The 22,933-nt window shown below is 36.1% G+C and overlaps 2 protein-coding genes across 5 annotated transcripts in view; one reads left to right on the plus strand and one right to left on the minus strand.

The window, feature by feature from the left end:
* Positions 1 to 187: 187 nt before the first annotated feature.
* On the plus strand, positions 188 to 6,982 carry LOC102217168 (2-epi-5-epi-valiolone synthase-like). The gene is made up of 5 exons (XM_005801772.2): positions 188 to 384; positions 1,575 to 2,205; positions 2,847 to 3,086; positions 3,381 to 3,633; positions 5,036 to 6,982. The coding sequence occupies exons 1-5, from the start codon at positions 260 to 262 to the stop codon at positions 5,137 to 5,139; spliced, it is 1,353 nt and encodes a 450-aa protein (XP_005801829.1). The 5' UTR covers positions 188 to 259; the 3' UTR covers positions 5,140 to 6,982.
* A 2,805-nt stretch (positions 6,983 to 9,787) lies between these two features.
* Positions 9,788 to 22,933, minus strand: part of mitf (melanogenesis associated transcription factor) — a 30,960-nt gene continuing 17,814 nt past the window's right edge. For 2 of the 4 annotated variants that reach the window (XM_023336183.1, XM_023336206.1), the window contains exons 3-10: positions 15,693 to 15,908; positions 15,508 to 15,603; positions 15,010 to 15,127; positions 14,756 to 14,848; positions 14,586 to 14,642; positions 13,359 to 13,434; positions 11,435 to 11,582; positions 9,788 to 10,796 (exon numbers count right to left, since the gene is read on the minus strand). In XM_023336183.1, the coding sequence (XP_023191951.1) occupies positions 10,398 to 10,796; positions 11,435 to 11,582; positions 13,359 to 13,434; positions 14,586 to 14,642; positions 14,756 to 14,848; positions 15,010 to 15,127; positions 15,508 to 15,603; positions 15,693 to 15,908 (1,203 nt within the window). In that variant the 3' untranslated portion in view covers positions 9,788 to 10,397. Of the gene's footprint in view, positions 10,797 to 11,434; positions 11,583 to 13,358; positions 13,435 to 14,585; positions 14,643 to 14,755; positions 14,849 to 15,009; positions 15,128 to 15,507; positions 15,604 to 15,692; positions 15,909 to 18,511; positions 18,634 to 22,933 lie in introns of those variants that run through there. The other 2 variants (XM_014469764.2, XM_023336203.1) reach the window with 2 other exon arrangements.

Genomic DNA, 22,933 nt, shown 5'->3' on the forward strand with positions numbered 1-22,933 from the left:
TGTAATGAAGTCTTAATAAACCCTGAGCACAGAGAACAAGTACTGTAATACACGCCTGTGCGGTTTGCTGGAGCGCTAAGTGTGTGTGTGTGTGTGTGTGTGTGGTGGGGGCGGGGGGGGGGGGGGGGGGGGGGGGGGGGGGGGGGGAGGAGGGGGGGGGGGGGTTACTGTACTTTTAGCTGTGATCATGTTCACTGGCATCCTGTAAGTCGCCTCATGAAGCAAAGCGGGTACATGTGAAGGTAGCAACTCTGGAAACATGAATTCAAGCAACACCAGCTGTTCAGAGCGAACAGAGTTCAATCTGGTCCAAGTGAGTGGAACGTGGACTCGTCACACTGGACAGTGCCAAGACAAGGAGGGAAAACTTTCAGATGCTAAAATGTAAGTATATGGTGAATGAAAATGATTTGGATACTGACGGTCAGGTTACAAGAAGGTCACAGTACTGATGTTGATCTTAGTAAATAAAAACACTGTCCCTTCTAAGTTATGATCATCTTTCCTTCATAAAGTATGTCTGTGTTACATTTAGTTTATGTTCAAGCCCACTCTACACAGACAGTACACCCTCATATCTACAGTAGTCAAGTCCGTGGACAGAGTGAGTGGAAATAACTTTCTATTTTAGGCTGCTGCACCATGTTAAACATCTACAGCACTGCCAGAAGAGAGCAGTTTCCATGTTAATGATGCAAGACTTTTTTTTTATTTAAGTGAGATTGTTGAAAATGATGCATATTTTGGTTACAAAACCCTAGATTTAGCAGCTCCCCATATAAACAATTTATACAGCGCTATAAAAAGTTTTGAGCCAACATTCGCCGCTCATATTTCGTTTCCAAATCATCAGACTTCACTAAAAGCCTTTAGTGGTTCTGATAACAATTTCTTGAGATTTTCTGCAGATCTTTTGAAGTTTTTCTTTGAACACCTTAACTCTAACTAAACTGAAAGGATAAAATAATATTAAATCGACAGAAAAGAGAAAATTACTCCATTCTCAGTTGGATTCAAAGACAATCAAAAAAGTAAAGTTTTTAAAAAAAATTATTATCATTATATTTTAGGTTGAATCTATAAAGAGAAAAACATTACCACACAATGACAAAAAATAGCTATCTTGTGTTGGGACTTTGTTGGATCCTTTGTCTTTTTTCCCAGAGATATGATTTCCACATAATATTCATCTAGTAAATCTGTTTTAGGCCTGATCCTTACTTACATGACTGTTTTATTCATTTCCAAGCAGACATTGCACAAAATATTACCAGGTAAAAAAAACTGAATGGAAATTGAATTGATTAAGAACCAAATTCAAATAAAAACAGAAACAAAAACATCTGTGCATTAAACCTACATTTTGGATTCAGAGACAAAGTATTTGAAGGAATAACATGCCCTTTTAAAAATCCTTTAAAGTACTGTTCCACTATCATTGTTTCTCTGTATCTCGCTTGCATGAAAAAGCTTAAATAGTAAATACAACATATAAAATGTAGTTTTGATTGTAACATAATGCCAAACACTAAATCAATTCTTCTTTTTGTTACTTTGGTGTGAATTACGTTCAGCTACGAGAACAAATCTGACCAAGGAGTTTCCTGGACGGTGGTGAGCCCCATTGTTTTCACTTACAGAGTCATTCAGTGTAAAGATCTACTGGATCCCAGGAATGACACTTTGCTCTGGGGACACATAGAAGACGAAGAACTTAAAGGCACCACGAGTAACTCCAAACCTGTGAAACGCTTTATTGTCATTGATAAAACTGTACATGAATTGTACGGCTCTAAGGTTTCTCAATACTTTGATGCCAAAGGAGTCATTTACAAGATTCTTCCTCTGCCCACCACTGAGGAGAGTAAGAACATGGAGTTAGTGACCAAGATCCTGGAGGAAGTTCACCAGTTTGGGATTGACAGACGTTCGGAGCCAATCATCGCGCTTGGAGGAGGAGTCTGTTTGGACGTGGTTGGTCTGGCAGCGTCACTTTACCGACGAAGGACGCCGTATATTAGGGTGCCGACGACTCTGCTGTCGTACATTGATGCCAGCGTAGGGGCAAAAACAGGGGTCAACTTTGGTGGGGGGAAAAACAAGCTGGGAAGCTACGTTCCACCAGTGGCGACATTTTTAGACAGCTCGTTCTTCCAAACTCTGCCTCTACGGCAGATCTCCAATGGACTTGCAGAGATGCTAAAGGTGCTCGTCTGTCCATGAGCATGGATTGATGACGTCTTGCATGTGGAACAATAATTGTAGGATTTCTGTGAAGCACACAAACTAACTCGGTTCTCAAATCGCTCAATGAAACACAATTTAGGCATGTTGATATGATTCAACCATCTTGTAAATTTTAATAAATCAGAAACACCTTTTTGCTGCAAGGCTGCAGCACTAAAAATGGCACCACTTAGCAGCCAACAGTTAAACATTTTTAATTATACAATAATTTAAAATGAGTCTTTAGTAAGATTTTATACTATACTAAATTAATACTTGATGCTAATATATATTTTTAATATTATTATTAATGGAATTAATCAGAAATATATTTCATTTTATGCTTCACTAATTAAATTAATGTGTTGCCACTTTTACAACTTTTGTTTTATTTCCTTGTGAATTGTTCTGTTCACTAAAAATTTTTAGGTGGTTCACCATTCATTAGAAATATCCTTTATATACATTTTTTACAAGGATGCATGTGGCAGTGCAGAATATCTTATATTGCAGAACAACTTGATCTGTTTGGACCAAGTTGTACTTCACAAATTTGTTTTATACCTGATTTTATTTAATATTCAGCTTCGATAATGAGCGTATTGATGTAATGATTTCAGATGGCCCTGATGAAGCACCGGGGCCTATTTGAGCTGCTCGAGGTGAACGGCAGAAAAATGCTGCATGCCAAGCTGCAGCCCTCTGAGACCTGCGGTGGCTCTGAACAGGAAGACGGTGCTGCAGCATCCATGCGCATTGCCATAGAAACAATGCTGGAGGAACTGGCTCCAAATTTGTGGGAGGATGATCTGGATCGGCTGGTGGATTTTGGGCACATTATCAGCCCTGAGCTAGAAATGGTAAAGGAACAGTTTTCAACATATTTTACTGTGTCACTACACAAACTAACAAAGGATGTTCATCATTAGGGGAAACTTCTGGAACACAAAGTGAAGAATATGTCATACAATTTGTCATAAAACATAACAACTAAAAAAGAAATACATAAAAACAAGACATACACATTTTAAAATATGCAAAATTCACATTTATTGTGGGAATTCAGTGAACATTGGCCGTAATGCATTTGCAAACAATCCATCTTGTTGTTAATAAGTGCAGCTAAAGAGTTTCCATCTTTTCTGACCACACAGAGGGTTTTGCCAGCACTGCTTCATGGGGAGGCAGTCAGCATTGATATGTCCTTTATGGTGTATGTGGCTCATCAAAAGGGGCTTCTGACAACGCAGGAGAAGAGCCGCATTATTCAGTGTATGCTGGGTCTGGAGCTACCTGTGTGGCACCAGGAATGCTCCTTGGTCCTGGTGCAGAAATCTTTCAGGGAGCGTCTGAGGCACTCAGCTGGCTCCCTGAGGATGCCTCTACCAACAGGGCTTGGAAGAGCAGGTAAAGTAATATATATATATTTGCCTGTATTTGATGTGCTGACATGCTTAATTACCACTGTCAGTAATATAATGGGCTCTTTGCACCTGCCGCGCTGACGTTACAACCGCATGCGCAAATGCGGCTCTCTTTTTTCCGCATTGAGTTACCATGACAGCTTGAAAAGACTGTGGTATTTCAGACGCAAATAAAACTAGACTATGCACTTTGCTGTCTTCCTAATATAATGGGCTTTTAAGTTTTCATGGATTTCCAAACGATCCTGAAATAAGAAGACGATGGCTTGTAAATATTCGTCGCTACCAGTTAAAGCTAACGCCGCACAGCAAAGTTTACAGCCTTCACTTCACTCTGGATCAGCTTCTTCAGCCTAAAGAAGAAGGTAAAGGAGCCTCCTGTGTTATTTCCATGTAATCACTTCTGTATTCAGCCTGAACGAGAGTTTATGGGAACGAGAGAGCAGACCAGAGCCAGCCAGCCGAGCTACTGATCCGCCTGTACAAACTGCTGTAAACACCGTCCTGCTTCACAAGAAGCATGCAAAACTAATAAAACGAAATAACACGGAGACCTTAAGGAACACGGCCATATTTTTCTAAAAGCAACAACTTTGAACCTGAACAGTCAGCTGAACTAGAACTCCCACACCAGAGCTGCTCTACTGTTAAGCTATGGGCTTGTTGTGCTTCCTGCTTCAGAAGCAAAAAGCCTGAACCGTAAAATCCCCGTTACTTGGTCTCTGACACTAACGACAACAAACACAGGTAATATACTTGAAAACAAGGTAAAACGATTGTCCGTTAATGAATGATGAAAAATGTTTAGATACGTAAATAGCACATTTTTACAAGAAAAATGTCAGAGAATATTGCCTACTAGCATAAGCTAAAGCTAATGTTAGCCACAAAGTTTGGCTAAGTTTTAAAGCTCGTCTTAAAACCCATCTATTTTATTTGGCTTTTAACTCTAGCGGGATCTAGTTTTAAATTGTATGTTTTTTTTTTGTTTTTGTTTTTAAACTGTAAGTTTTTATTTTATGTTTTTTTTATTGTTATGTTGTGTTTTGATGTACAGCACTTTGTATCAGCTGTGGTTGTTTTAAAGTGCTTTATAAATAAAGTTGGTATGGTATGGTATGGTTTAAAGTAAAACTCACCTTCGTATCTGTGTATAAGGAGGCGTACATCTTAAAACCATTATCCAGCTTATTTGTCGGGGCTTCGGATCGATGTTCATCATTAACTGTTACCTTGGACAAGCCCTGCAAATACCGAGTGTAAAGAGCCTTTTTCAATAGATCGGAAATGATTGAGCTGCTTTTCCCCGAACGCGGAAGCTGAGGTGCAAAGGGCCCATTAAAATAGAATAATAAAAAAAAATTTTCATTTTATTAATTTTACAGAAATCTTCCATGACATGATAGAAGACGATGTCATATATCAAGCCTTTCAGAAGTGGACTGAAGAACTTTCTACCTTTGGTAGTAACCAGATAAACTATTATTAATAAAACAAACAAAATCAGCAGTGCTAACTGTAATATCATATTCTGAGTCTTTACATGTTCAAAACATGGTCCATAAAAACATTGGGACATGATGGTAACATCATGGTTAGTCTAGGAATAGATTTTATTGATACTTGAGTTGAAATGCATTCATAAGGTTAGAAAATACATCTCCACAGAATATGCTTAAAGATCTATAACTTTATTCCAAGTGATTTTTAACAAAGTTTGTACAGCATCCATGTTTACAGATTATAAATGTAATAGCTTAGGAATAGTATAATTTAGCATATTTAGCAACCGTGAAAATCTCCGTAAGGAGCAACATTTTTTAATTTAAATTATTAGATAGCGATATTTTTAAAATCGCAGAGAAAACACCCAGTCAAAAAGTTCAAATAAATCTTTTAATATTTCTAACAGAGTAGTTTAACATCGAGTACCAATGAGCGTGAGTTAACAAATCAGTGGGCGCAGTAAGTATTGCAACACTTGTCTCTTAATAACTGTGACAATGAAAACAGTAGTAGTACACTTTATGAACCACAGGAATAAACTTGTTCAGACACTCAAGTACCGAGATAAAATGGTTCTTCCTTAGTGGATTTAAAACACACCACAATATATCGAAGTGCAACACGCAACCTTTAAACCGAGAACTACTTGCTCTTGATTGAAAGGTTGTGTATTATTCTTATTACCCTAAATCTTACAATCATAAGGGTCCATCTGCAGTGACTCAATGGTCACATACAAGCTTTTTACTGGCTTTCAATGAGTTGGTACAGAGTGTACTCAGTAGATTGTAACACTGTGTGACGCATGGTAAAATGCGACAAAATATTTTAAAAAAAATAAAATAAAGTTACTCTTGGAACCATGTCTTTCATACTGCTTAATAAACAATTTTCACCAAAACTATATTTTACAGACTAGCACTACAGCTCTTGTTTCTGGTAAAAGGTTATGAAAGACACCATCAGCAGCTCAAAACCTTTAGTTTGTATAAATATACTGCATCTTTCATTGTTGGCACAATTGCTCAACTACATTCATGCTATAGTCAGAAAGATTTTAAATGCTCGGTGTTATTCTAAGAACACACAGCACAACAGCAATATCTGAAGTTTAAAAGTGTTCAGTAATAAATACACATGTATGCATGTATTTAAAGACAACAACAAATAGTGGTTCAATTATGTTGCCGGGTTTTTGTTTTTCAAGCTAATGCTAAAACCAGTCTACACTATCTTTAACTAAATGCTAACATTTGATAATTGGGAGTAAAAAGGACACTATAAATCAGGTTAGTGTCAATGGTCTTTAATTTGAAAGGTATTTGGTCACAATTCAAATTGGTGGACAGACTCAAACTAAGAAGGTACATATTTTCCAACCTACAGGTCTTTGGGTTCAAGGAGTTTTCAAAGAGTTCTTAATGAAATCCAGAAATGTTCACCTGTTAGTGGTAGTAAAGTGGTAAAGTGGTAGTCAAAGTAAAGTGGCCATGATTGCATTCTCTAATACTTTCACACAAAATTCCCACGGTGAACCTTTTTATTTAAATAAATACTTGTTTTGTATTAGGTGGAGACACTGGTGGTTTCTGTTTCTAATCTACAAATTAATTCCTCTGTTTCTTGTGTCCCTCCAAAAGCTTTTGTTAACAGACATATTTTTCAAGCTATTTCATGTTGGCCAGTTCTTGTCTTTATTTAGCCAAGAAAAGTAAAATTGAAAATTTGACTTCTACATATGTCTGCATGCTTTGATTAGTCGTTAAATTTAAAACATTTGGAGCTCCATTTTAAACGTAGCTTTTCAACCACAAAACTATTAGACGTCTTTATGTAGGAATCTTTTCCCACTTTATTCCTCACCATTTTCATCTTGTTTACACAGAGGCACTGTTGTCTAAATTTAGCTTTTGGGGGCTAGTTGTCATAAACGTTAATCTTTGCGAGTCATACTTCCTTTGGCACCACTGGTCTAGCTCATAGATACAAGCCAGCTATTTTTTCAGAAGTAAAAGTAAAGCTTGAGAGTTTGTGACCCTAAAAAATACATTTTCTGCATCTAAGAGCTAAGCAAAGCTCTTACTGTAAAAATACATTGCAGTCTGTCATATATGCTCATTTGATTACATCCTTGTCTTTTTAATCATGTTTGAATTTAAACGTTTCACTATTCAGACTCTTTGTGAAGTACTTTGTGATTTCTACTTGTAAAAGGTGCTATATTTATAAGATGAACTTATTAATTTAATAAGATGTATTAGGTTTCATTGAATACTGAACACTTTGAAGTGTTTAGAAAATTATTTCTTGTGGTTTTGAGTTTAAGAGATGCAGTTTGTTTTCTCACACTGACCAAAAGTCATTTCCTGTCACTTTTGGAAGAGATTGTAAAACTTATTTCTTTAGTCTATAAAGCACCAAATACCGGCATAATCAGTTTCAAAATATTGCATGATTCCTTGTATATCACCAAGGTAACAGAAGGCACTTAAATTAAATAGAAATTGAATTATTACTGTCTAAGGCTACTTCATAAATGACAACTTCAAGACATGATGCGTCACAGGCACAACTTCAAACATTGCATAGTTTGACAAAACGGAGACTGTGCTGTGTCAGAGATATCAGTAATGGCACAAGGTTATTCAGCAACAACTTTTCAAACTGCAGAAATATACAGCACACGTGTACTTCGGTTACTCGACTCTCAAGCAAAACATTGTAAGTTTCTGCACAAAAGCCTAACAAACTACATTTCAGTTCACAGAGGTTAATCCAGTGTCTGGACAATTTCATGCATTTCAGACAAAATCAGTCTCCTTATTCTCCTCAGCATTAAAAATTTCACATGCTCACAAAACAAACAAAAAAACCCCTGCCCTGAATGTAAAATGTTACTGAAGTGGTACAAATATGACAAATATAAAAAAGATCTGAGGATAGAGAGCAACACCTCTGCAGTGTTTCATTACTGTGTGCTAAGATCTCCGACAATCCTGCGCATCTTATTACTGCTTATATAAACTCACTCTCATATTTTGAGACAATTTTTGAAACTTTGTTAGTTCAGAAGTTCTCGAGAAAAAGGACAAAACAGGTCTGTGGATTAACCAAAAAATTTGAATAAAATATACACAAAAGAATTTTTTTTTCAAATAACTAACGTGGGCTATGTGAGCACAACAATGTATGTTTTCATGGTGTTTGCTGAATATTTTTTATTTTAAACTTTATAGTAGGTGGCGTCTAAAATCCCTTGTCCTGGAGCAGAACTCAATACATTATAATAGTGTAAAACAATTAAAGGAATACTAAGATAATATATTATGACAATTAAGTATAAGTATTCAAATAAATAATTATAAAAGTATCAATAAATTGAATTAAAAATCATTTTTACATGTTTTCCAACTCAATTGAAATTTGTCCCAAGTTTTTGTCAACACCGTCAGACATAAAAAGAATGTAAAAAAAAAAAATCAGGCGTTATTTTGGGGCATCAGAACTTCTGAGGACCCCATGACCTCTTCCTTTGCTAAGAGGGCTAGGCATCTCTGGTTAGCATATGTTATTCTTTAGTTTTTTCTTCCGTTTTAGTCCCAAGTTGCTCGTCACAACCATGATGTGTCAACACCATAACTGACAATTTACTAAATTTTGCTGAACTTTTGTGAAATAAATGCTTAACTTTAGTATACTGTAAAGATTTCATGGACCTGATGGGCTACAATATGGCCTCCTTCATAATAACATCAGATAAATTGAGGTAGTTTGGCATTTTGTCAACTCCATCAGAGTTTTTAACTGACAGTGTGACTCTTTCAGTGATAGTGTTGACAAATCTCACTTAAGTGTGCGGTTAATTCATTTTAATGTATTTTACATAAATGTCATTACTTCACATGTATCACGTTTTTCTTTTTACTCACTAGTTCGTCACCACCTTCAGTTCTGTGTCAACTCCTTCAGATGGACTTTATGTTTTTTGTTTTAAATAATATATTTTTTGTTTCTTGAGAAGCATTTGTCTGCAAAACTGAGTAAAAATATCACTAATAGGGTCATTAAAAATAATTTTAGATTTATTTTTGTCAGATGGTGTTGACAAAGTTCTGGGTCATGTCCTTTAAAAATGTAATTTTCAAAAAAATGTTGCAACTGGGAGCCTACACCTTAGTATCTTTACATTTCCAAAACATTATTTGTCATATTTGAATACATAAGCTTGAGGAATAACAAAATTTGGGGGGGGGAATTTAAACCCATTTTGTCCCTCTTCTCAAGAATCACTGAGTTATTTAGTATTTTTGTGGTTTTGGCAGTGAATAATATATTAATAATTTATCTATTGCAGCCTATCAGAATAAAGAGCACTTTGTAGTTAAAAGGCATTGTGCTGAAACTTTAGTCTCTCTTTGTAGTTTGATGTTTTCTCATAATGCTACGTAAAATTGGTTGAATTTGTGTATTTTAAAAATCTTGAAGGAGATTTTGGGGAGATATTTTTAAGTATCTCCCCAAGACACTTAAGATACTTATACTTATCATTTCAGCTTCTCTCTGTCCTTTTTTAATAAATACACTTTTCAGGGGAATGTTTAGATAAAATTATGTCTGTAAAGAGTCATAAATAGGATAAAATCAACAAACTTTAATATTTATCAAGCAAGTAATTTAACTGGGAAGACTGACAGAGAATCACCTAATGTGTGCATAGCAATACAACAATAATGTACAAACTTTTTAATAAGGCATCGGCACATTCAAGTTCAATCTAAGACACAAGGAGTGTAAAGCACTATAGTAATAAATATCCTTCTTTCTATTATTGCTACTGATTTTCAAAGCAGTGTTGACCTCACCACAAATATCTACACCTCTGACTGTGATTTATAGTTTCCCTAGATTCTTTGGAATCGATAGAAAAAAACAATCTAATCTCTATCGAAAGATAAATGTATAGTTTGTAAATATAAAAACATCTAATTTTTGTAACTCATTGTCACCAAAGCATTGATTAAAGAAAATACTTTGAAATTAGTCCTTGCAATCAAGGTTGAAAGCTTAGAAAGACAAACAATAGGAAAAAAAAGAATGAAATGGAGGCGATACAACATGTAAACATAAAAATGAAAAGAAAGGTAAAAAATAAAAAAAATAACTGCAACTGTGTTAGCCTCTTGTTTTCTGGCAAGATGGAGGGATTAAAGATACAGAAAAGGTGTCTACCACTAGGGTGCGCTAACAGCCTTCTTCATTCTCATCCATGCTGACGCTGCTCTTGCGACTGCTGTCTTTTGAAGTGTCTGGGGAGACGGAAGAGAGCAAAGGGTCCCCACCTCTGACAGGTGATAAGTTGTCTTCCATGAGGATGTCATTGAGTTTGGATCCTGCTTTGCCGTGAACACTGCCGTAGTGGCCATCCGGGAAGTTGGAGTGACCTTCGGTCAGCTCCAGCGTGCTGGGTTGCTCTGGAGTGCAGGCGGGGTGGTGTTGGTGATGAGGGTGGAGTGTGTACAGGTCTTGTTGACAGTCCTCCAGAGCGGGCTCCTGCTTAATGGGCCGCACCCCAACTTCGGCAGAGCAGAGTGCTGAGGATGTGATGGCCAGACCGTGAGCCCGAGCCTGCATCTCCAACTCCTGTAAAGGTACAGTCATTTGCACACACAGAAGAGTGACTTAAGGTTTGTGTGTCTTTTATGCGTCAGGCACATCCATCTGTCAAAGAGGTTAGCAGAGATGAGGTCCTTTAAAAAGACATTCACATTCTCACTGTTAGATTTCTATACTTATTTCCTATCCTACAACTACAAACTTGAATATTTTTTCCAAGAATTTAAGTGACAGACCAAGACAGACAAAGCTTACAAAGATTTATATAAATAAAAAACAGATATGCGTTGCATGCATTTGTTTTCAAGCACATAAATTGTAGTGAAAATATATTTTCTATATTATTGTATTACAGCTGCAAGTCTTTTGGGATATGTGTCCATCACCTAAACACATACAGAGGTCGTTGCTTTTTCTGGGATTTCATTAAAAAAAAGATGGAAATTATTTATTCAGTTTTTTCACTTCACAATATGCACTATTCTCTGTTGGTCTGTTATAATCAATTCAAATAGAATACGTTAAAGTTTGTGTTTGTAAAATGATAAAATATGAAAGAGTTGTTGAAATATGAATTCTTTTAAAAGGCACAGTACAGGTTTATACATACAGTACATAATATAAATGCCATAATGGGAATTACGCTGTTCTCTTGATATATATACCTGTATTCTGAGCATCAAATGTCGGTTGGCGTGCTCAAGTTTTTTCTGGCGATTCTCCAGCTCCTTGGCCCTCTGCTGTTCACGCTGCAGCTTTCGGATGTAATCCACTGATGCCTTCAGGATGGTGCCTTTGTTCCAGCGCATGTCTCTAAAAATCACAAAGATGCCATTATTCCTTTGCTTGACATTTTAATGTCAGTCAACATTCTCAACCTTAAGAGTTGCTTTAAGACAAAAATGAGAAACGTTTGGTATTTAACCACATGTAATTGCAGTGCTTCAGATTGAAAAACCTCTATAATGCTATAAGAGCAAGACTAGCAGGTGTGCTTCAGAGCTGCAACATCAATCAATCAATCAAATTTTATTTGTATAGCACATTTCAGCAGCAAGACATTTCAAAGTGCTTTACATCATTACAAACACAGAAACACAATGCAATATAGAATCAATAATCAAAACAAAGCATTAAGTCAAGTTCCATCCATAAATTTGTAATTGATTACATTTCAAATACAATTCTAAACAGGTGGGTTTTTAGTTGAGATTTAAAAGAAGTCAGTGTTTCAGCTGTTTTACAGTTTTCTGGAAGTTTGTTCCAAATTTGTGGTGCATAGATGCTGAAAGCTGCTTCTCCTCGTTTGGTTCTGGTTCTGGGGATGCAGAGCAGACCAGAACCGGAAGACCTGAGAGGTCTGGAAGGTTCATACAACAACAACAGATCTTTAATGTATTGTGGTGCTAAGCCATTCAGTGATTTATAAACTAACAACAGTATTTCAAAGTCTATTCTTTGAGCTACAGGGAGCCAGTGTAGGGACTTTAAAACTGGTGTTATGTGCTCTATTTTCCTGGTTTTAGTGAGAACGCGAGCAGCAGCATTCTGGATCAGCTGCAGCTGTTTGATTGATTTGTTGGGCAGACCTGTGAAGACGCTGTTGCAATAATCAATACGACTGAAGATGAATGCATGGATGAGTTTCTCTAGATCTGGCTGAGACATTAGTCCTTTAATCCTGGAAATGTTCTTCAGGTGATAGAAGGCCGACTTTGTGACTGTCTTTATGTGGCTCTGGAGGTTCAGGTCAGAGTCCATCACTACTCCCAGGTTTCGGGCCTGATCGCTGGTTTTTAGTTGTAATAACTGAAGCTGTGCATTGACTCTAGATCGTTCCTCTTTAGGACCAAAAATAATAACTTCAGTTTTGTTTCTGTTCAACTGGAGAAAGTTTTGGCACATCCACACATTTATCACAGGCTAAAACGATAAGATGTAAGGATTGAATTAACATTACTTAAAAAAGAATAATATCAGAGAAAATGAATTATATTTAGACATATAATGGTAATGTCCAAGGGGAGTGGATTTATCAAAATAAAAAATAGGCCTATCAAACAACTAGCAAATGTTACAATATTCAGGGTGAACCACAAACTGTGGAGCGACCCTTATTGATTCACTAAAGGTCACATTTAGCCTTCAAGCAGAAAATGGGTTATCAAATACACCAATGTGTAGTTTTAAAGTTCAGCTGCATCTAATACAAGAATTCATCAGTTACACAAATCAAGACCATTGCCTCAAATGTTAGTGTTTTCTGGTACAAAACCCCCCTTGTGGGTTTCCTCCTACAATGTTTCCTTGAGTTTCTGTTTGCAGAGATAGCAACATAGAGAGGGGACTTGGCTATAAAAAAAGAATTAATATTAAAGGAATACAGATTTTTTTATATGTACTCTAGAACAGGTTTAACTTTTCTATTCTTTTTATGTTTATAGTATTATCTTCACAACCAATTACAGAAACCACACACTGCTATAATCTTCAGATATGAGATACGAGAATACAACAATCCAAAGAAAGTATGAATCAGTTCATTATTTCAAGCTTTCTGAAGTAAAATCAAAGCAATGGGAAACTTACGGGTCATTGGATTTTGGAATCAAAGTCCCCAACTCCTTGATACGATCATTGATGTTAAACCGACGTCTTCTTTCAACTGCAAAACAAGCAAGGAATTAAACAAACATAGCTCCAGGATTTATTAAAGAGCAACCGTACTATTTCAGAGCCAGAAACTTAAAACGGTTCAATATATGAAAAAAAGAATCCCAATTGGCTCTACATTCTTTTAAAATAAGAAATATATGATGTACTATAAGGATGAAGTTAACCGGAGATATGAAACGCCATCAAAAAGCATACTATTCTCTCAAATTAAAATGACAAAATTTTGTCATAAGGATGTGTGGTCACTTATTGGCAATTCAAAAAAAGATGCAGTTTTGTTTTTTTTTACATTTACTTTCCTCAAAGCTCCTAAACGCAAAAAAAATGAGTGAAAATAGTGACAGAGAAGAGGGCAGATTTCTTTGAAACAACTCAAACACTGGATTCAAAGGACAGAAAAAAACTAAGTTGTGGGAGAAAGAAATTACATAGTTCATACTATGAATGATAAGAGCAATACGTCAGCAGTCAGACGACCAAAGCGAACATTCCTTCTGGAAGAAAAACTTTTCTGAGGCTGCTGTCAGTACAACACATCTGATAACGACTACGCATTATTCTATAAACAACAACTCTATGAATAGTCCCTCTCTATATACTATTATTAGGTGAAGTAGTCAGTCATTTTTTTGAGTATCACAGCTAAATGAAGGAAAAAGTGGGGCAGTACATAGTGTGGTAGAACAGATTCCTAATATGCAACTGTGCTTTATTCTTGACGCTGTAATCCAGAGGTTTGAATCCCAAACCCCAAATTCTTTAGCTCTGCAGGCGTTTCAGAAATATTTCCTTACTTATAGCTTCTCAATGGACAAATCAATATTTGCTATTAAAACCACTCAATACTTCACTATTGCTACTTTTATTTGGCATGGTCAATTTTTGCATTGATGCCATAGCTTGGTGTTTGCATATGAGGTCATCACTCTGTCAAGTTTCAACTGTGTTCTGTTTGCTTTTTTATTTTAACTATTTTATAGTTCTAGATTTTGGATGTAAAAATGAATATGATCAAAATGAATTAGAAATAAAAATATCGTTAAAAAGGATTTGTAAGGTATTTGGATGGTGCGTCAAGCAAAATAGTTTGTCAAATGTTAATTTTGGCAAATAAAATAGGATGCTGCAATTGGAACTTACTCAAATTATGGTTGTCTTTCTTCTGCCTTTCTTTTGCGAGGGCTCTTACCTCAACTTCTGGAAAAAGTGCTTTGGTTAGTTAAAAATAAGGGTGCCATAAATGCTTTACAAGTGATTTAAAAGAAACAGCACTGGTTTTGTGTAGTTTGGAGATGAATACTGAGACGTACCCACAGGAAATCCTTCTGGCCTTTGATAGGTGTCAAATTTTCCACAGGATCCAGACTTGTCCAGCATGTGCATGATGGATGGGGATTGAGACACTACATAACAAATAACAAGAAAACTAAACAATCAGTGCAAAAAAGCATGCATTTTCATAATCCCAACCCCCAGGCAGGTAATATTGGTAAAGAATTGATGCAATCGTAAATTTAAATCCATAGCCACTGTCTGTATAAGATCTGCTCTGCTTCCTGCTCACCTGAGTATTCCCTTTTGATGTTGGAAAGATTGGCAGGGCAGGAGTTACTGATGGGCAGGCCCTGCTGAGGCATGCCCTGATTACCGTACATGTCCATGAGGTTAGCAGATACAGGGATCTGGGGGAGTGACGGAGAGAATACATCTATCTTTATTAGAGGCTTATCAAACCACAGTAATGAGAACGACAATGCAGTGGGAAAATGTCAGAATTGATGTTAGGGTTTTTATTGCAGTCAGGCAAATGGCATCACTTTGTGATCCGTCAATACGGCATGAAGCACTTACTGAACTCATTAATTACCATACACTTTTCTGTTCATTAGTGAAAAAAGTAAATAAATGTGCAGAACCACATGGACACTGCTTTAAGATGTAAGCGCTAAAATGTCAGGTTATTTCCATTAGCATGCAGATCATTTATTCTCAATCTCTTATATGTTGCGACCTTTCACAGACAGCTCTGTGCTGACAGTAACACACCAGAAAACTCACACACCGTGTTTGCCATTTGCAGTCCAGGATCCATCAAGCCGAGGATCTCATCACTGTAACTGGACTCCAGACTAATAATGTCGTCAATGACATCATCCATCTACAATCAGACACAAAAGCCGAGGTTCAATTAACTCTACTAACACGAAATGTGAAAGCACAACCCGTTTACAATGAAACCGCTCACACCTCTTTCTCGCAGTTAGAGTTGAGGGTCAGTAAGGCCATAGGGCTGTTGGGGGCGCTGTTGCCCAGCCCTGGCGGCATGCCCCCGTGGTCAGAGGACTGGTTGGGGCAGGGCAAGCTCAACGCCTGGGAACCAAGCTTTCCCAGGTACCGCTTCACCTGCTGCTGCTGCGAGCGCTGGATGTGGTACTTGGTTGGATTTTCCAAATGAGTCTGAACCTGTTGATCGAAAGCAGAAAACATTATTCTAAGAAAACATAATACTCTGAGATTAGGGTGACACCTAATGGGTAGAAGAAGGTCAACAAAGGAACAGTTTTACTTAAACATCTGAGTTGTCGCAAAAATATTTCTCATCAAAGTGAAACATGTCTCATGAATCACTACCTATGTCCCCCTTGACTTTGTATAGTGAAATCTTAAACTACTATTATGGGCTTCAGATGTTAAAATGAGTGGCTAAATGACAAATTTTATTACAGTTTACAAGTATTTGAGGCTTTCATTTGGAAGCATGTAAGGAAGTATTTCCTGAGTGAGACTGCCGTGTTGACAGAGGTGTCAAAAATTGTTTTTGTTGTGCTGGGGGACAAACTCAATTACAAAATAAGTAAAAACAAAACAAAGAAATCTGAACTGAGCTTGAAAAGTAATGAAATCTATATTGTATTTTGAAAACACGACAGAACATATTTAATGAATTTTAGAATTCAGACAACCTTGGAACTGATAACAGATTCTTCAAAAGACTGTCCTTTGTGACAAATTCATTTAACCCTCCTGTTATGTTGCGAGTCAAATTGACCTGTTTTAAAGTTAAACATTTTTTTTTAAACAGTTGAAAATATTTTTTCTGCATGGAACTTTTTATATTTGTCTTAATAAGCACACTCTAAATATAAATTAAAAATGGTTCATTTTACACATTTGCACCACCCCCTGCGTCTACTTTTTACATAGATACTATTCTGGTCAATTTGACCAGGCAATCAAGTTAAAGGGTAAAAAAGGTAAAAAAAAATTCCAGTTCTATATGTTTCCTTGTACCTATGAACCATATTTCACCACACACTCACTCACCACACACACATACATGCACCCCTGCACGAACACAAGCCCACTTTCTCGCTATTCTCTTTACTTCACTAGGAAACTGCGAGAAAGCAGGTGTTCATACAACTTTTGACGGGAACCTTTTCTGTTCCTGTGGGCAAACTTCACCCACACTGAGTGGACACTCAGTAGAAGTGGGGGGAAAACATACATATTCTCTGCATGACTCATTTATCTTGATTTTAATCAGCGGGTCAATTTGACCCAGAACATTATATGTCTCTCAAGTTCAATTATAAAGATCACCCATTGAAAAAAATAAAATAAAATAAAAATGTAATATAAACATTTTTACAAAATATCAATTTTGAGGATAATTATTGTTAGTAAATTAAATTTTTTATGTCCAAATGAGTAAATAATCACCATTGATTCTTTATTTGTGAGAAATAAAAAAACATCATTGCACAAATATTGATTGAAATGGTTAGTTAATAATCATATACAAAAATGTTTTGGAGGATTTTTTTGGTTTCTGACAGTATTGCATGATTAAACACTCTCCTCAAATTGACCCAGGAACATTACTGCTGTACCTCAGAAACAAACATAACAGGAGGGTTAAGCAAACAAATGAAAGGGATTCTTAGGTGCGAAGCAACAATCCAACAATCCAAGCCCAGAGCATTTGGCTGATGGTTTTTGATCTGACTGTTCATGTCAACTATGTCTTGGTCCAGTTCAGCCAGGCATGTACAATATGTGTTAAATGCGACAACTGACATGCGTTAATTGATAAGACACACAGAGACACTCTTGGTGTCATTCAGTTTTCCTGAAAATATTGTTAAAATCTTTCTGGTTTCATCTCATTCCCATAAAACTTGTATTGTGTATCATCTTGTCTTGAGAGCTTGTTTGATAGTTGCTGCCCTTTTCTACACTGAACTGTGATTCTTTAAAAACACTGAGGCATTTATTCTATTTGTGAAACCTCAAGAAAAGGAGCATTTTAAATGATTTTTTGCCTTCAGAACCAATTGTCTAAAATATGAATCAAACCTTGAGTCGAATACAGTATTCTACTTTGGTAAGATTATTTAAACCAAAGTTTATGATTTGTACACCCTTTACTCCAACGGTGAAGACAATTTTTTTTCTGTTTCCCTTAAAATTTCTTAAAATCTGGACGCATCTTTGCCCCCCTTGTTGCTACAAAGTCTTATTTAGTCAAATTAAATTACTTTTCAAAAAAGACCAATATAATCAGGAAATACTTTAATATACTTTACAACTTAATTTAAGATGGTGACAAGTGTTGTCATCCAGCTCTGCACACAAGTTGCAGTTCAGTTTGATTTCTGAGGCTCATTAATCCGCCAGCATTAATGAGCTAGAAATATATAGCTGCAGGCAGACCCACACAACATCCACATATATACACAAACACACACACACACATACACACACAAACAACTTCAGAGACAGTGTTTGTCAGACTGTAAAGCATTTTAAATGGAGCGGAGCCGCTGTAATCCATCTCACATTTGGAGGTCTAAATTTAAACTTTCCTCCGTTTGGCTTGAATATTCGCCAAAAAAATCTCTCAACAACACCTGCGGTTTACAAAAATCAACAAAAAAATGTTTTTAAACAACACCCTGGCACTGTTAAAGATAATACAACTGGAGTCAAGATAATGAAGTGGACCAAATTCTGATTAATTAAATATCCTGTTCAGCTGTTTTTCATATATATAAAAGACATACCTCATAAGGCTGGTATCCAAGCATCTCAAGCATATTTTCTCCTTTGAACCGTTAAATTTAAGCAAAAGTTAAAAATACAAGTGTGATTTTTTTTCAGCCAAGATGCGCTGCAGCAGCTGCCTCCTCTGCTGTGCCTGCTGGAGTGAGAAGACACACATCCAGCTCAGCTTTTCAAAGGCAAGAAAACTAATTAGATATGCATGTCTGTGAATCTCAGTGAACACAATGATCCTTTTCAAATTTGTGTTGTTTTATGTAAAAACTGTATTTATTTCTTTATGGCGTGTCACTTGATGTCAGGATACACTGCCAACAGTTAGAGTCTTTGTTTGAGAAAGCCACTTCTTTAACTGAACCTTGCCTGGGGCCGTGTCTTTGCCCCATCCACTTTTTAACCCATGTGGATGCTTGATATGTGTTCCCAGTTTAGCGCAGCACAAAGAATAAAGTCTTCTTCATTGTCTTTAGTCTGCAGTTTGCTTCTCTAGATGAGTTTACTGAAATTAACAAGAACTTGTCTCTAAACAGATTTCTTTGAAGTTATTTTTATCACATTAAACATCACAGGCCCAGAATAAGCGGTCAGCTAATTTCTGATATCTCTGCTGCATTTGAAAAAACTTCTTCAGTACTCAAACAGTACATGAACTTAAGCAAACAATGACACATGCAAATCCTATGAATAAAAGATCGTTTTCAATCAAACTCTTATGTTAAACGGTCAAAGTTAAAGCTGTGGAAAACTTTTAAATCAGAGTTAGATTATAAAACAACTGCTTAAGCAGATGTCAGTTTGATCAATCATCCAAAAAAGGAAAGACCAGAACACAACTTCACACCTACCAAAACAAGTTCACTCAGTCAATCTGAATGGCTGGGCAAGGGAAGCATACCAGAAGCAAAGCAAAGAAACTTTGGAGTAGCTGCAGAAATCCAAAGCTCACAATCTGTAAACATGACAACTATATGTTGTGTGCTTCACAAATCTGGCAGTTGTGGAAGATTCACAAGAAGAAGGCCATCATTGAATGTAACAAATAAAACATGCATCCAAATATTGCATTGGTTTCTGGCACAAATATGGGAAGAATCGGTAAACATTTGTAAATGCTATGGACACATGAGACCAAAGTGAAACTTTTGGTCTATATGCAAAATGTTTTGTGTAGAGAAAAACTAAGAGTCCATACCATCATAAACACACATTTTTCTTTAAATCAAATACAGAGAGCTACAACAAAATGAGAAGAACTACTGCTGAACAAAACCTAAAGACCTGTTTTACAACAGTCCAAGAAAAAAAAGAAGAAAAAGAATAGAATATAGTAAGGTCCTTTATTGTGCCACCTTTGAAAAATCAGGTGTACCAGCAACATGTTGTTAGCACTTTTGTGGCATGTTACAGGTACAGCAGTAAAAATTGGTTTGTCCTTAGACAGTAAATTGGTAAATTTAAAACACAGGATGAGTGTTTCTGTACAGCTATTAAAAATAGTATATTCAGAACCTAAAAAAATTTGTATTTTAAATTTTTTTTTACAATGTGTATATAAATATGGAAAGCAGCAACAGGATTTACAAGAAATAAAAAAAATTAGTATGAAGACCAGATGGGATATGTAGATAACAGCAGGAATGTAAATACTTCTTGAGTTTGTTGGGAGTCATGGTGTTACTGGTTTTAATCCAACAGCTGCTAGGAGGAAGAAACTACAATAATGCTTTATTGTGCACCCAGGATGCATAAGTATGTCAATGAAGAAGTTTTTCAGTTTAGCAACAGCTTCATATATGGGGGGAAGACATTGTCCTACAGTGAAGTAATCATAGCCAGGGTGCTTCTGTATCTCAGTACCTGGACTGGATGCTAAGACTGAGAAAGGTTATCTAACTGCTTCATCTTTATAACCCTAAAAACTACTGGGAAAATACTCTGTGAACGGTGGAGATAAAAACTGAACATTTTGGTGTAAAATTTACTAAGGTTTTCAAAGACAGAACATCATATCAACAGTCAAACATCGCAGTGATAGTGTGATGGTATGAGCTGCTGTTCAGCTTCAGACATTTGAAGCAATTGATGGAACCAAGAATTCTGCTCTCAGTCAGAAATTCCTGCAGGACAATATCTGGGCCTCAATGTGTGACCTTAAACTCAAACACACTGGAGTTATGCAGCAGGTCAATGACCCAGAGTAGGCCAGCAATTGTAGCTATGAATGGCTAAAAAAACATGTATGTTTTAGAGTGGCCAAGGGAAAAACTGGACTTAAATGTAATTGTTCTTGCCTGACTGTAAACAAACCATTCATGCTCAAAATGTAGCTCAATTAAAGCATATCTTAAAAAAAACCCCTCCACTTTGTAATGTAAAATATTCATTGCAAGTTTTAGCAAAAGCTTGATGGCAGTTTTCTTTCCCTTAAAGGTGGCAAAACCACAAACTGGGTATCACTATGCCTGATAAACTGTGTAAATGTAAAATCAAAGGCAAAACAATTGAGCAGAGTTAAACAAAAGTTAACCATGAGTTGTCAACTAAGTAACTATGAATACTCAGTTAGAAAAGGTAATCAGAGAAATGTTGGTCACGTGATTTAGAAATTACTAAGTACCTTGGAACACAAGCTCATTCAGAGGTGCTTGTCCATGCACAGATACAGCATCATTGTTCTGTAGGAGACACTCATGTGAGCTACATTAACATACAGTATATCCTGCAGGTATCCTCATCACAAGACCACTGGGCTGACGCCACTATGGGGGCACGGTTACTGTTTGTTAAAGACGTATACGGCACAGCAGTGTCACTCTGGGACAAATAATACGATTTATTACTGATTGGATTGAAGAAGAATTCTTCTGTTAGCTCTCATTATCTCACTTTATATTAGTGTATTGCTACACTGCCAATATTATTATTTTTTCTGTTATTGGATGATTTTTTTTATTAAGTCCTCAAGAGTTTATTTTTTTCAATCCGATAAATTAAAAATCAAATATATTGATATTTTTTTCCACATTTGGAGTCCTTTCAGTGTTTTTCCATATTTTATGATGAGTTTAGACAAACCTAACCCACTACTTTATTTAAATGGAACTTTATTCTATGATATTTTAGGTACAAATAAATATTGAATTTTTCAAAAATAGGTTTAAAAGCAGGTTAAAAAGGTCCTTCAATTGGGAGAAAAAGCACCCATGTGCATAGCCTACTCTGTCTATGTCACTAGAAATCAACATACAAGATCCTCTAACATTATCAAACAGGGACACTGCACAGGTAAAACCGAAATGAAAAAGAATTGCAGTATGTCTCGCTTATATACCACACCTTTAGCAGTTTAAACCCTCAAATTATTATAAAGTACAGTGTTAGATGAACAGCATGGATAAAAAAAAATCCTCAGTTGTATTTACTTTTAAGAGGTTGTTAGGGATAACAATAATTGTGAAACAAATTATGTTGGTTTTCTTCACGGAATAAATGAGTCAAAATTAAAAGTTGGATTTTTGTTTTCCATTTTTAATCAGTGTAATTATGCAACTACATTGAAAGATGAATTAATCATTTTATATGTATTTAAAGGATATGCCATTAACAGACAATGGATAGACAAAAATACAGTTATTATGTTTTCATCCCTACACCAGCTTAAAATATGTTTTTATCTTCACATCTTGCCTGGGGAATATCTCACAACGTTCCTACTGATAAATTTGTGAAATACAAAAAAAATCTTTCTGTCACATAAATCTGTGTTACAAATAATGTATACCATCAGTCATGAAGTCATTGATGGTTTTTATCTGTGGTTCCTGCGAAAACATTGCCTGTAATTTATGGAACATTTCATTTTCTGCCAGCTGAAAAGAACTGAACTATAGTTCTATTTCCACGGGCCCATCTATGTTACAGACAGAATGACAATTTTGTTTTTATACGTTTACTTCTCTTAAAGAAAATATCAAAAGCATTAAATGTTTCATATCACGTTTCAAACCTTCTCTCTTTAAAAGGTTAGCTCTACACCTGCATCTGCAGAGGGCTTCTTGAATACCGAGACATAAAGATTTACTGACTGCAGGTATAATTTCCATGTCTTTTTTTACATGTCTAAAAAAAGCAACAAAAATAAGTGCAAGACATGCCACCACTGGAGCTCGTTACAACTCCATTTTATTCTTACGTACTCACTTAATCCAAATCCTAGATTTTCTTGTTGCAAAAGAAGAAACAAAGGAGGCATTAAGAGCATGAAATGCAACAGACACAAAATACTGCTGCCCCAATGTAGCAAATAAGCACAACCATATAAACCCATTTTTAGAGAAGAGTTAAATGTGGAAAACTTTTGCAAACATTAACAAGTAAAGACAACAATCTAGGATGACCAAAAGTAGTGCAAGAAAAATGAGACA

The sequence above is a fragment of the Xiphophorus maculatus genome, chromosome 1, assembly GCF_002775205.1.
Source record: "Xiphophorus maculatus strain JP 163 A chromosome 1, X_maculatus-5.0-male, whole genome shotgun sequence".
NCBI lineage: Eukaryota > Metazoa > Chordata > Actinopteri > Cyprinodontiformes > Poeciliidae > Xiphophorus > Xiphophorus maculatus.